Source organism: Pteropus medius, unplaced genomic scaffold, assembly GCF_902729225.1.
Source record: "Pteropus medius unplaced genomic scaffold, Ma_sr-lr_union100, whole genome shotgun sequence".
Taxonomy (NCBI): domain Eukaryota; kingdom Metazoa; phylum Chordata; class Mammalia; order Chiroptera; family Pteropodidae; genus Pteropus; species Pteropus medius.
In genome coordinates, this window is record NW_024346771.1 from 8,695,649 (window position 1) to 8,710,084 (window position 14,436).

Sequence of the window (14,436 nt, forward strand, 5' to 3'; positions counted from 1 at the left end):
ATTCCAGGCAGAGAGAGAACAGCCAGGAGGCCACTAGAGGGAGAAGGGCAGTAGTGGGTTCACAGAGGGAATCGGAGGTCAGATTGTGAGGGCTTGTAGAGACCTCTTAAGATAAAGACCAGCTCTTAATGTAAGGTGGGGAGCCAGAAGGTTTTGTATGGAGGAGTCCATCATCAACATATGATTTACCTTATAAAAGGACATTCTGGTCGTATGGTGAAAATAGAAGGAGAAAAAGGGTGGAAGCAAGGGTACAAATAGGATAAAGTGATGATATCTTGATGATATCGTTGTATTTGGGATTGTTCAATGGAATGCTTAAATCATGTTATTTACATAGTTATCCATCTGTCTTATCCAACCACCTTTCCCAAATTTATTAGCATAATGGTTGATGCTGATGACACAGATAAGATATGGAACCTGCCTATAGGAAGCTTACATTCTAGACTCTAGGTGCTAGAGAAATAGATGGTTTGAAAAACCAGAAGTCACAGCTGAGTCTGACAGCTAGAAGAGCAGTGTGTAGTTGGGTGTGCGGGAAACAGCATTCTATCTTAGGTTAGTGGATATAGGTGGGAAGGCACTGGAATTGATGACGCTTGAAGTGAGCCTTGAATGAGGAACAAGAACAGGCAGAGGAGGGAAAGCAAAATGTCTCCGAGAGAGAGTAGCCTCTAAGTAAGAGCATAGCACATTCAGAAAAACCGTAGGTGATTATTGGCCCATTGTTGAGGTTTGTGTGCATCATGAACTCTTGGTTGTATTGGTCCACACCCAGAACTCACAGCTCCTGACCCTTGGCTTTGCTTCTTTCTACAATGGGAGCAGTTCCGGATAGATAAATAACAAATAACCTAATTCATCAGGTGTAATGAATTCATCCAGTTGCTGTCAGTTCCCATTCTTAAGTCTAGCTGTAGGCAACCACTTGTTTTCTGTCTCTGTAGATTTGTCTTTTCTGGACATTTCATATAAATGGAATCATACAGTATGCATCATATTTTCAAGGTTCATCTATATCATAGCATGTATCAGTAGTTTTTCTTTACTGTTGAATGGTATGTAATTGTATGGATATACCACATTTTGTTTATCTGTTCACTAGTTGATGGTTATTTGGATTATTATCACTTTTTGGCTATTATGAATAATGCCTGCTTTTTGCCATAAGTGCAACCAGTGGGCAGAAGTTTCTCTGGGATAAAGCACACCTGAAGGCGATTTTGACTTTGAGAGTGTCATTACAAACTTAGTGTTTCAGCTTGCCTTTTTATAAGACTAATAGTTTAATGAATATAATTTGAGCCACTTTAACAGTTGAGTGACCTTGCGCAGTTGCCTATTTCCTTATCTGTAAAGTAGGGATATTTATAGGTGTGGTATTTGGCTCAAGGTGTTGTGAGGATTAAATAAGATAATAAAGAGAATATTTGCAACTGAACAGCTAATTTCCCTCATTGCTATCTCTGGCAAAGTGGATGGGGATGAATAGTTGTGGTCTTTGGAGAGATTGGTAGTGTGCATGTAAAGCAGCTAGAGAGACGTCTAGGCCTTGGCCCAGAGAGAATCAAGAGGCTGGAAGAGCTCCTAGACTGGGCTAGCTGGAAAGGTCTCTTGGAGGACTGGGACCTGGGCTTTGGAGGAGGGGAGTAGGGAGACTCTTAGGAGACTCCCTAAAGGGGAAAAGCTATGAGCTTTGCTGACTGACTGGTTGCTGGAAGAGAGGAATTGGGTAGATCAGCTTGGAAGCATAGTAGGGAGAATTTTGAAAGCCCAAGTGGGAAACTTGGATCTTTTAAAATTTCCTTTGGCAACTGAATGTTTTGGCACCGGATCTCCTGTTTATGAGCTGTATCTGGATGAGAGAGGTTGCAGATTTAGGGATCTTTTGGCTGGATTTGACCCACAATGTGTTTTCTCTGGGCTCCTTAGTCCTTTAAAATTCGTTCAGTAAATCGCCAGTGTTTAAAACTTGGGGATCTGACCATACTGGCCTTTATTTCCACATGGTGTTAAGTGGTATCCAGGTTTCTGTGGGCCTCTGTTTCCCCCATATAGCTGGCCTCATTTTTGTCTGCTTGAGTTTGCACCATTTGTCTAGAGCTGTGTTGTCCAACAATGGTAGCTGTGAGCCTCACATAGGTATGAAAGTTAAATTCAGTAACATTAAGTAAAATTTAAAATTCTGTTTCTCATTCACACTAGCCACAATTTAGTTGCTCAGTAGCCACACATGGCTAGTGGCTACTGTCTTGAACAGTGCAAATATAGAATATTTCTTTCACTGCTGAAAGCTGTATTAGACTGGTCTGGATCTTTTTTTTTTCTTCCTGTTTTAAAGGAGGCCTGAATATTCTCTTTAAAATTAAAAAAAAAAATTTCAGTTACAATTGACATACAATTTTATATTAGTTTCAGGTGTACAACATAGTGATTAGATATTTATATAACTTACAAAGTGATCGCCCCGATCGGTCTAGTACCCATCAGACACCATACATAGTTATTACAATATTATAGACTGTATTTCCTGTGCTGTACTTTACATCTCCGTGACTGTTTTTATAACTGCCAATTTGTACTTTTTAATCCTGTCACCTATTTCACTCATCCCCCAACCCTCCTCCCATCCGGCACCTTTCAATTTGTTCTCTGTATCTATGAGTTTGGTTCTGTTTGTTTGTTTATTATTTTTTTAGATTCCACATATAAGTGAAATCATATGGTATTTGTCTTTCTCTGCTGACTTATCTCACTTAACATAATACCCTCTAGGTCCACCCATGTTGTTGCAGATGTCATTCTTGTCCGTTGTATAGATATGTACCACATCTTTATGTATTCATCTATGGATGGACACTTAGGTTACTTGGTCTACATCTTTAAACAAAGATTGCTAACTGCCTCTCACTATATTCAGACCTTGCCTCCTTGACTCAGTTGTCCTTTCGCTGTTCATATGTAAAATGAAGTAGCGTGATGGTGTGATGATCCTAAGTTCTTTTCTAAGAGTAAAATCCTTATATATGGGCAATAGCAGGTAACAAGCCTATAACTTTGTTAGTCTCATTAATCTAATATTAATCACTTACATTTTAACAGACTTTCGTGGCTCATAAATTGTCTCCAGAGGCCATTCCAGAAGAGGGATTTAAAAAATGAGCTGCCCAGTGGCATTATTATTAAGGTGATGCCCCAGGACTCCTTTGGTGACTACTTTGAAGATCAACAAGTTTGGGAGAATGTTGGATAAGAACCTCTGTCTCGGGCTCTGCTTCCAAGAACCACCCTATTGATGATTGCTCTAACTTGCTGCAGGCAAACTTCGGGTTCACATCTACCTTGGGCTGAGTCTGCTTGAATAATTCTCCCATCCCACATGTGAATATATAAAGTCACTGACTATCACACATTTTTGGTATTAGTGTTGTGCTGTTATTCTTGAAACTGAGAGTGGAGTGTAGAGTGCTAATTAATTTTTTCCTTATTTAATAAGGTTGCAATTTGGTTTTTTAAAATAAACAAAAAACATAGCAGCATGTAGCCCCATAGGCCATCTAGTGCATTATGTTAAAAATAGTGCTAATAAAGTGTACAGTTTTCGTTTTTTTTTAACCCAGTAGTTGTTCTTTTCAGAATTTGTCTCAAGGAGATAACAGCAGATGTGTGGAAGTATTTACCGATCACAGTATTGTTTAAAATAATGAAAAATTTTACCAGACCTGAATGTCGATAGGGGTTTGGAGGATTGGTTCAGTAATTATGCCTAGATACAGTAGGATATCATATAGTCACTGAAAATGCAGATATAGATCTATACTTATTGATTTGGGAAGATTTCCATGGCATATTGAGTGAAAACTATACATAATATAACAGTATATAATGAACAGTAGTATATATAATGAAACACACAGTGTGCATGCAGAGCTGTCTTGAGGGATGGTCAACACAATATTAACAGGGTTATTATTGGGTGATGGGTTTTGGGGGTGACCTTACTTTGGATTTATGCCCACTCTGATTGTAGCTCTCTCCACAGTAAGCCATTTTTTTAAAGTGGTTCTCATATACAGAAGGAAACAGGTACTTACCAAGTACCCACTGTATTCCAGGCATTTTGTTTAAACCCTTAACCCTCATATGTATTATTGTTCCTATTTGACTGATGAAGTGTTTGAAATTTGGAGATTGAGCAGCTCAGCAGGCCAGTAGGGGTGGTAGCTGGTATTGCACCCCAAATTTGTATTTACAGAGACCTTGTACTTTTTCCTATACTTGGCATTAGCACCGGAGAAGTTTAGAGCTGAGGCTGACTTTAGAGGTTATCTGGTATTGACAGAGAACTATTGTGATTTGCTTAAAGTTGTTTTTAAACAAGCTAGAAAGAGATGAAAAAGACTATCGACGTGGAGTTTTCTGATGTGTTTTTGCTGTACTACGAATGGCCTTGACTTAAAAGGCTCAAGTTTGTTTTCAGATTGGTCACTTTTTGACGTGGATAAGTCTCTTTACCTCTCGGGTCTTTATTTTCCTCTTTTGCAGAATAGGGATAATATATATATAGTCTACATCTCAGGTTATTAATGACGTCATCCCAAAGTGCCTTAAGAACAATAAAGTACAATATGAGTTCGAAATGTTATTTTTCCTCGTTGATGTAAGAAGTACCCAAACCTGTAGAGAATTTTTGTGAGTATTTGAGCCAAAACTGATGTATGTGGGGAGCAAAATCTCAAATGCTCTGGAGAACAGTTTACAGTTTATTTCATGCATTTGAACTTGAGGGAACAAAAGGAAGATTACATGGATGTGAGAGAAAGCAAGAGGGGGCAGTGGAGATTGGATTATGGGATAGACAACAAAATTATGTGCTCTCTTGAGAGTGATTATGCTTATTTCAAAGGTGTGTTAACCTAGGTGCACAGAAACAATGGACAGGACTTGCTTGAGGCAAAGACAGACCTTTTACTAAAAAGTTACATGTCTGGGACCTGACTACCCAACCATGACTTTCCCAGTTAGGAATTTATTATCAGATAACCTTGTGGTGTTAGTTTCCATAGAACTACTCCCCGCTTCATCTATACTCTAGCCAATCACTTTTCAAGAAAGCGACCTGTTCTCACCTCGCTTGTCCCTTACGGACTTTTGAGGGGAGGCTGGGAGTAGGAGTATTTCTTGCTTTGTTCAGTGAGCAGACTTCATGCTCTGGAAAGAGAACTGCAGTGGGTTCCATTTTGGTGTTTACTAGTACCTTGGAAAATAGGTAAGGCAACAGGGTTTATCACAGGCTTACAGTGGTCCAGGATTATTGCCACTTATCTAGTTTTTAAACTGGAAAAAAAAAAAATCCGGAGCTATATATAGAAAGTACATAAAACTCAAAGGCACAGTTTAATGAGTTTTACAAAGCTAACAGCTGTTTAATTGCCTAGAACTTTTTCAGCACTCCATGTCCTGACTTATGGTAATCACTCTCTTGCTTTTCTTTTTACTTTGATCATCTAAATATGCACCTTATTGCTTATGTTCTGGTTTATGTTTGCTTGTTTTTGAACTAAATACAAATGTTTATATACTTTGGCCTTTTCACTCATTGTGAGATTTCTGTTTATTGTTGAGTGTAGTTTGATTCATTTAATTTTTCATTGCATTCCTTGATTTTTTTGTTTACTGACTTTGTCTTAGACTTGCTAAATTTGCGCATTTCATAATACATCTATAGATCTTCCAGATTTTCTACCTATAGTTATATTTCCCATAAAGCGTTATATTTCCTTGCCATAAAGTGTTAGCTATAGGACCTGAGATACAGTGTTGAAAATAAATTGTAGAGTGGATATTTTTGTCTTGTTCCCCATGTCAAATGAAAGCTTTCAGCTTTTCCTCCTTGAGTATGATTCTTGGTTTGATAGTTGGGTTGTTTTCACCTTTTGGCTGTTGTGGATGATGCTGTGAGGAACATGGGTGTGCAGATATCAGTTAGAATCATATCTTTGGGTATATACCCAGAAATGGAGTTGCTGGATCATATGGTAATTCTATATTTAATTTTTTGAGAAACCACCATATCAGTTGCCACAGTAGCTACACTGTTTTACGTTCTTACCAGCAAGGCACAGAAGTTCTGGTTTCTCTGCATCATCACCAACACTTGTTTTTTTTTTCCCCCCAATAATAGCGATCCAGATGGGTGAGCTATTGCTTTTTACCTGTTGTGACTGATCTCTCCTTTTCAAACTCCAATTATACTTATGCTAGTTCTTTCTATCCTTATTTCTTACCTACTGTTTTGAATATAAAATCCTTTTTCCTCTCTGTTTCATTCTGGATTTTTTTCTCTACAGGCCTGGTTTCCTGTTTAATTCTCTCTTCATCTATATCCAGGGTGCAGCAGATCTACTGAGTACTTAATTTTGGATATTGTATTATTTGGTCTTTTAAAAATGTATATCACTTTTTAAAAGTTGTCATATCTGCCCCACAAATGTAGTCATGTGTTTTATCTTCTTATACATAGTAAGAACAGTTATTTTAACATCTTTTTATAATCTTAGATGCATAGTTCATTTGGGCCTTTGTTTCTATTTATAGTTGTTTTTATTTACAGTTTTTATTTATAGTTGTCTTGTGTGCCTGATTATCTTTGGCTTTGTTTTGTACATTGTATTTGAAAATTGTTTATAAAAGTAAATTGAGGACTAGATTAGGAAGATGTTCGCTTTATACAGGAATGATTTGTGTTTTTATTGTCAGGGGTTTTAGGGCCCAGCAGTCTAAGCTCTCTTTCATCTGATGTCAGTGACTGATATTTTTCTGGGCCACCTAGTTTCTTGGAAGCTGGTCTGGTCCATTTGAAGGCTATGTTAATTCTAATCCACTCCCCTAAATTATAACCATTTGGATTTCCAGGCCCAGTGGAGGGGGTTCCCCGGGCCACCAGTCTTTGAGGGCTTTGGAATCCCACCTTTGTTCTCCTAGACCCATGTGATTATCAAAAACAATTCTCAGTGTCTTAGTTGCCCCTTTTCAGTGTAGAAATGGCCCCAAGGCAAGAGAGAACCATTTGCTGTAGGCTCATGTCTTTGAATTTTAGTTTTCTTACATTTTGTAACCTGATAATTCCTTCGTGCCTTCTTAGTTCTCTGATGTCTTCAAGTATATGTTCTTTTATATTATATCCAGCATTTTTTAATTGTTTTGAGCGGATGGGTTAGTCCGAGTTAGTGAGCCATTATTATCTCCTTTTAAACATATCTTTTTAGTCTACGGCCATTGCCACCCTGAATAAGCCTGATCCCTTCTGATCTCGGAAGCTTAAGCAGGGTCAGGCCTGGTTAGTACTTGTATGGGAGACCACCTAGGAAGACCAGGTGCTGTAGGCGTAAAAAAATAAAAAATAAGAAATTGTAAACTGACAAGGTCCTTACAATCTGAGAGGTCAACCAAGGGTTGCCTCACCTAAAAATAATATATCTTTTTTAAAGTTGTAGGATAAAGGAACTGTGTTGGATCTTGAGAATGCATCTGTTACAGAGTAATTTATTACAAGTCAATAAAGAAGGAGTTTATTGATCACCTGCCATGTACCCAGAATTGTGCTATGTATTAAGAAAATTTGGGGGCTATAAGGCATAGTATTCCTTACATTCAAGGAATTTAGCTGGGGAAACAAGCATAAACTCAGAGAATTAAGTAGAATATTGGAGGAGGCACTCAATTGTAATGCAGTTAATACCTTATTGAAAACTCAAGGCAGTAAGTGCTGTGTGGGAGCCTGACTGCCTCCCTGCCTCTGCTCTCTCTTTCCCAGGCCATCTTCCCCATGGTGGTCACAGTGCCCTAAAAGCTCCAGCTCTCTCGTCACTCCTACTTTACCATGACAACTCTTCAGTAGCCTTCTCCACTATCTTCAAGACATGCCTGAGGGCCTTCTGGAGCTGCCTCCCCTGTGATTTACCAGTCTTATTCTGCTCTGTGCGCTTTCCCCATCCCTGGCAGCTGTCTCATTCCTCCCACTTTTGCATGAGCTCTTCCCTATGCTTAAACGTCTTCTCTTTCTTTGGTGTGAGGCAAATTTTTCAAAACTGTATCATGCACTGTAATCCTTTCTGGGAAGCCTTCTCTGCCACCCTATCCCCTTGTCCTCAGTAATGATAGGCCACTATGGGATCTTCGATTAGTATCTATTGCCATAGTAATGGCAATGACAGTGATCTGGTGATAACAGCCAGCATGTGTGTAGTCTTGCCCATACTATGCATCAGGCACTATCTCAAGCATTTCATATGCACACAGTTAGCTATGAGATAGCTGTTACTGTTTCCCTCATTTTAAAGAGTAGAGTGGTCTTCTGGGCAATGACTTCATTTATCCCCTTCGGTAGGGAAATGGAAACATGGGAGAAGGGACTGGGCTGTGAAGATAAACATTCATGGGTTTGATTCCCTTCCTTGCCCACTGGGACTGTGACTGAGGGTGAATTAGACCACATATGAATCCCTCTGCTTCCTTTTAACAACCAGTTATTTATTCTGCTGTGAAGGTGCCTGAGACTGTGTTCTGTCCTTTGCCAACCAAGTCTTAGAGAGAGAGTCTCTGGACTCCCCAGTCTATCTGGGCAAGACTTTTTTAAGATTTTATAGTCTAGGGTTTTAGCTAGATTTGTTCTGATCAGACCTACCAAGGTAAACCTCTGTCCCTCCTGGAAAAGCTTAAAGTCTGTGTTCCCCCAAGTTCCATGGGTAGGTTAACTGACATGGACTGTCATATCTGAAAATAGGCCCTTTACATCTTAGTCTTGAATGAATTATGAAGGGATGTGGTGAGAAGTGAAGGCAGCATTATTAGTATTTCTGTAATGAATAACACTCCCACCCAAACCAGTAATGTGGCCATCTGATACTTAGGATTTCATTAGGGAAAAGCCAATTCCAATTAATTGATAGGCTGTTCTATTTAAAAAATAAATTTTAATTTTTAGAACAGTTTTGGATTTACAGAAAAATTGTGAAGATATTACAGAGTGCCCATGTACCCCACACCCAATCTCTCTATTATTGACATCTAACAATAGCATGGTATATTTGTTAAAATAAATAAGCCAATATCAATACATTATTATTAACTAAGGCCATAGTTTAGGTTTTATCCTTTATCTGGTCCAGGGTCACATCCAAGATGCCACATTATATTTAATTGTTGTGTCAATTTCTGACTTCCCTTGTTTTTGATAACTTTGATGGTTTTAAGGAGTACTGGTCAGATATTTTGTAGAATGTCCCTCTATTGGAATTTCATATTTCTGTTATGATTAGACTGGACTTATGGGTTTTGAAGAGGAAAGTGCCATTTTAATCACATCGTATCCAGTATACACACTATTAGCATGATTTATGACTGTTGATGTTGACTTTGATCTTCTGGCTGAGGTAATGTTTGTCATGTAAAGTTGAGGGTCTCCTCTCTACTTCCATACTGTACTCTTTGAATGGTCAAAATGTGATACCTGATCTGCTAGCTCATGAGTAAAGTCAATGTGGTTTATACCAGTACATATTAAAAAAAAAAAACAACTGTCAACAAACTACTGTTCTCTTAAACATTTAAAGTTATTTTCTTTGAAATCTTCAACTTTCCAATCCCTTGCAAGAACAGTTTACATATTGGGCTGATTTTGGGGCAAATTTTGATTCGTTCAGTTTTGAAGCAGTGGTTCAAAGATGAATGAAAAAGTCTGCAGTTTTTGCTCTTCGTACTAGGTGCAAAACACAGGGCCAGGCAGATGCAAGGGATCATAGTTACCATTACCTAATGTAATGTTAGGATAATTGTTATTTTCTGAATCTTATTTGTTTTTTTGGATGAGCACTGGACTGTGCTTCAGCTATATTTTTGAACCGTGTTTAATAAAGTTGCACAATGCCAAACTGCTGCTTACTGAAAAAGAGTGCAATGGATCTTAGCCTAATAAATCATTTAAGTACAGAAGCATATTTGTGAAAGGAATTATTTGCATATTTGAAAGAATACATGCAGCATATAAGCCAAGTTAACTAAAATTTGTAATGTTCACTTTGTGGAGAAGAGACTAGGAACACTTTAAAACAAGTTAGCATTAGGAGCAGCAGCGTAAGCATGTGTCTCGTGCGCCACCCACTGGTTAAAGAAGATAGCTAATGCGCCGTAGCTGTACAAACTATTTTTAAACTCTAAGATCGTGGAAGAGGGGTTTTTTTCTTTTTCCAAAAATTGCACCAAGATAAAGCAAAGCTCTAGTTGATGCGAATGTGTTGTCTAGGCGTTAGCAGTACTGTCCTCACTAGACGTTCATTGGACAGTAACGCAACCCCAAGAAAAGGATGGTTACGCGAGTGTATGTCTGAGCTGGAAGCAGGAGGCGCCAATACCAAGTTGGGTTGTGGTGACTAATTTGCAAATCCCGGCCTAGCCGCCTGGTAGCTGGTGTACCTGTGTTGCCCACAGCTCCGGAAGCAAACGATCAACTCCTTGTTTTCTGAGGCGTCTGAGGGCGCGAAGAGGCCTCTCGGTTTTACCCAGAAGCCCAAGCGCCAGCCCTGAGACAATTTGCATATGTGCTCTGCTGGGGCGGGGCCAGCAGGGGGTGGGGCTTTAGCGTTTATTTCCACACTGGAGCCGGGATGTGGCTACTTTTTATTTCGTTTCTCATCACCGACTGTTTCCTATTAAAACTCTAAATGACACTTTTTGTACAAGAGCAGCCCTCCTCTTGATAACCAATTTAATCTTGCCTGTCGGCATGTGCTCTCTGGGCTCTGGGACATCCCCTGAAGCAGAAATGTGGGGGCGTCCCGGGAGCTGCCGGGTGAGAACCCAGAGCCCCAGGCCCGCTGTTAACAGGGTCCCGGTGTTTCCTGTTGCAGGTGGTTCTTCTCGGCATGGACATCCTGTCCGCGCTGGTCACCCGGCTGCAGGATCGGTTCAAGGCACAGATCGGCACAGGTGAGCTTGTAGACAAGTGCGGAGCAGCCCCCCAGACTCTACCCTCCAGGCCCCAGCCTTTGCTCGTTCTCCCCAAGTCCTTCAGTTAGCTGTCTGTACCCAAGCCTCCCAGCCAGCCCCCTTGCTGCTCGCTCCCGCCCCTCAACTTTCTCTTCTAGTCCTTTCAGCCTCCCTGCCAACATCCCAACCTCTTCCTTAAGTCTCTTCTTGCTGCGGCTGCTCCACTGCCTTCCCTCCCCTCCTGGGCTCACCCTCACTGCATCTGCTAGCAACCCCTCCCTCCTTCATACCTTTCTGCTGGCTTCTTCCAATCTTTATGCCCTAATACAAAGTATTACTGCTAATTCTCTTTATTTCTTATACAAATTAGCTATCACACTGAAGTGCCAAGTCATTTGTCTCCGACCCTTCCCTTTTGAGAAGCATTGTTTTCCCTCTTTGAGAAGTCCTGCAAATTTGATGCAATTGTAGTTCTTCCAGATGATTATTGTTGGTTTTCACTTTGATTATAAATGTCATTACAAGCGTGTAGTAAATAATGATTTTTCTTTTGAAGGGAAAACAACGTTAGTAAAATGAAATAAACACAGGTTTCATAGATTTAGAGATGATTTTGCTACCTCTAAATCCCTCACCTCTGAGGTTTAATAATGACAACATAAACACTAAGCAGCTTTGTTTGTGCAGGCATTTTCGTATAGAATTTCTCCATTTCGAGTGGTACACATGTATTTGCTGTTTTCTGTTAACTTTCTAATCAGTGTGCTCTTTTAGAAAAGGTCAAGAACTCTTTTCCCATTCTGGCACTGTCCATCTACAGATATAAATCCCTCTTACCTTTAGACATTTGACATTTTAATAGTGTTCCATTTTCCTTCTAAGTTAGCTGAATTGTTCAGGAATGCCTCTTGTAAAAGAAAGGTTCATAGACTTTTAGAAGAAGCAAAGTAAGCTGACCTGGTATGCAAGTGCCTTTGGAGCACTAGGCAATGGTCCACACCCAGGCGTGTGGAGCGGGGTGGAGAGCTGGATTCCGTCTGGAATGCATGCATATATATTATGTAAAACTAAAAACACACAGTGTAGATGAAAGACAGATTGAGCCATAAGTGCCTGCTCCTTCTACCCCCAAACAAATATTCTGGAGCCCCTCTGTCTTACCTAAATTTCCTCCTGTGTTGACCTTTTCCTGCCAAGGTCTTCTGTTGACATCCGTTTTAATACTATTTCACCAGCATAAAAATATGTTGGGAGCTGGCTGGAGGAAGGTGTATCAAGGAAGAAGACAAATACTATTCCATGCAAAAGGATTTTGCTGATTCTTAAAGTAGCTCCCATGGATTTTAACGTGGAGAGTAGAACAGAAGGGATTGGCGGTTTTAGATGATGGACATCATTTAGGCCACAATTTTGTCTTCCTAGTTAATTGAAACATTCACAGTTGGTGACTGACTACCTCTCAAATAGGTGTTCATTTGATCGGTTTGTGTTTTGATTTCCAGTGCTGCCAAGTTTAATAGACAGACTGGGAGATGCTAAAGACTCTGTGAGGGAGCAAGACCAGACTCTGCTGCTAAAGATCATGGAACAAGCTGCTAATCCCCAGGTAGGACAAGGGAGGCATTCTGTGGCCAGCTGGTGTGCATGCACTCCCCTACATCAGTGGGTTACTCTATATGAAAAGATTTTTTTTTTTTAAGCTGATGTATTTCAGATGAAAATTTTCATAGCCTTTAATCTGTGCCCCTCTCCCATATTTAAATAAATAATGAATAGCAAAGAGTATACTTTGAACAAATTAGTGGACATAATATGGATATTGAATGCTTTGGTTTAATCTGTTAGACTCTTGAGCTCACTTTTTAACTGATTCTCTGTTTCTTTGCCTGGGGAGTCAAGAAACCTGGCTGGAGCCTTAATCCCTGTCTGCTAGTGAGCTGGGATTGCTGAGACAGATGGACAGAGGGATGCAGGGTCCCAGGGTCCAACTATCCATTGTTGGGGGAGTGAAGGGATACATTATCAGAAAAAGCCTCCCTAAGGAAGCGGATAGGCTTAGGGGAGCATGATCAGTGCTGATTGACGTCGGTGGTTGCTCCCAGAGTGGGGGAGATCGATTGGAACAGGCCTGAGGGAACTTTTCTGAGATGATGGACATGTTCCGTCATCTAGACTGGCCTTAAAACATGAGCAGGATAGGGCGGGGTCAGCATTTCTAGGCCAGGAGAGCAGTATAAGTATGTGATCTTTGGGAAGTCACCCTACCTCTTTTGGCTTCACTTTCCTCACCCATAAAATGAGAACAGCTATACCTTTTTTCAAGGTCATTGGGGAAATTAAATGCAATTATATAAAGGAATATGTTTTGAAAAACATTTAACTTGATCTACAATTATAAATCACGATTTTTCAATAAGTTATTGAGATGACAAAATGGGTTGGTGGTGGCTGGGACTAATTTGGCACCTGTTGAGAGGTCCCTCTTCTTTTGGCCCCATGTTAAACAAAGACTGCAGAGGTCTTCTCCTCTTTTTCACCTGTCCTTTGTCATCTGCAGTACGTGTGGGACCGGATGCTGGGAGGATTCAAGCACAAGAATTTCCGGACTCGGGAGGGCACATGTGTCTGCCTTGTTGCCACACTCAATGCGTAAGTCTGGGTGGGCCCTAAGTGTTTCCTTGGCTGTGCTCTTTTTATTTCTAACTTTTTATTTTGAAATAACTATAGATTTCAGGAAGGTGCAGAGAAATTTACTGGGAAGTGCGGTGCGGTATACCCTTCCTCCCCTTTCCCCCATTGTTAACATCTTGCATAGCTATCTATAGTGAAATGACAATACCAGGGAATCAATATTGATACAATCCACAGAGCTTATTCAGATTCCTTCAGTCACACACACACGTGTGTGTGTGTGTGTGTGTGTGTGCAGTTCTGCACCATCATGTCATGTGTAGCTCCATGTAGCTTCCATCACTGTTAAGGTACAGACTTGTGCATCACCTGGGTTCCCTCACGCTGCCCCTTTATAGCTAATCCCTAACATCTGGCAACCACTAATCTGTTCTTCATCTCTATGATTTTGTTAGTTCAAGATGTTATATAAATGGAATCATACAGAATGTAACTCTTTGAGATTGGCTTTTTTCACTTCACATACTTCCCTTGAGGTTGCATATATGTTGTTGCCTAAATGATAATTTGTTTCTTATTGCTGAGTAGAATTCCATGGTATAGATGTACCACAGTTTGTTTAACCATTGACCTGTTGAAGGACATTTGTATAATTTCCAGTTTTTGGCTATTACAAATAAAGCTGCTATGAACACTTGTGTAAGTTTCCATATCAACATCAGCTTTCATTTCTCTTGGGTCAGTGCTCAAGAGTGCAATCGCTGTTCATTTGATAAGTTTGTTTTTAATTTTAAAAGAGACTGCCAAACTATTTTC

At 40.0% G+C, this 14,436-nt stretch overlaps 1 protein-coding gene, 1 non-coding gene and 1 pseudogene across 10 annotated transcripts in view; 2 read left to right on the plus strand and 1 right to left on the minus strand.

Annotated features, from left to right (window-relative positions):
* The window catches only part of CLASP1 (cytoplasmic linker associated protein 1), a 244,102-nt gene that overhangs the window by 61,814 nt on the left and 167,852 nt on the right, over window positions 1–14,436 (plus strand). For all 9 annotated transcript variants that reach the window (XM_039876508.1, XM_039876514.1, XM_039876517.1 and 6 more), the window contains 3 exons: window positions 10,911–10,989; window positions 12,492–12,595; window positions 13,547–13,638. In XM_039876508.1, coding sequence (XP_039732442.1) covers window positions 10,911–10,989; window positions 12,492–12,595; window positions 13,547–13,638 — 275 coding nt within the window. The remainder of the gene's footprint in view (window positions 1–10,910; window positions 10,990–12,491; window positions 12,596–13,546; window positions 13,639–14,436) is intronic.
* Window positions 7,271–7,391, plus strand: LOC120613883 (uncharacterized; annotated as a pseudogene).
* LOC120613870 (U4atac minor spliceosomal RNA) lies at window positions 10,247–10,372 on the minus strand. Its single transcript, XR_005655794.1, has one exon. It is a non-coding gene; the product is annotated as a U4atac minor spliceosomal RNA (small nuclear RNA).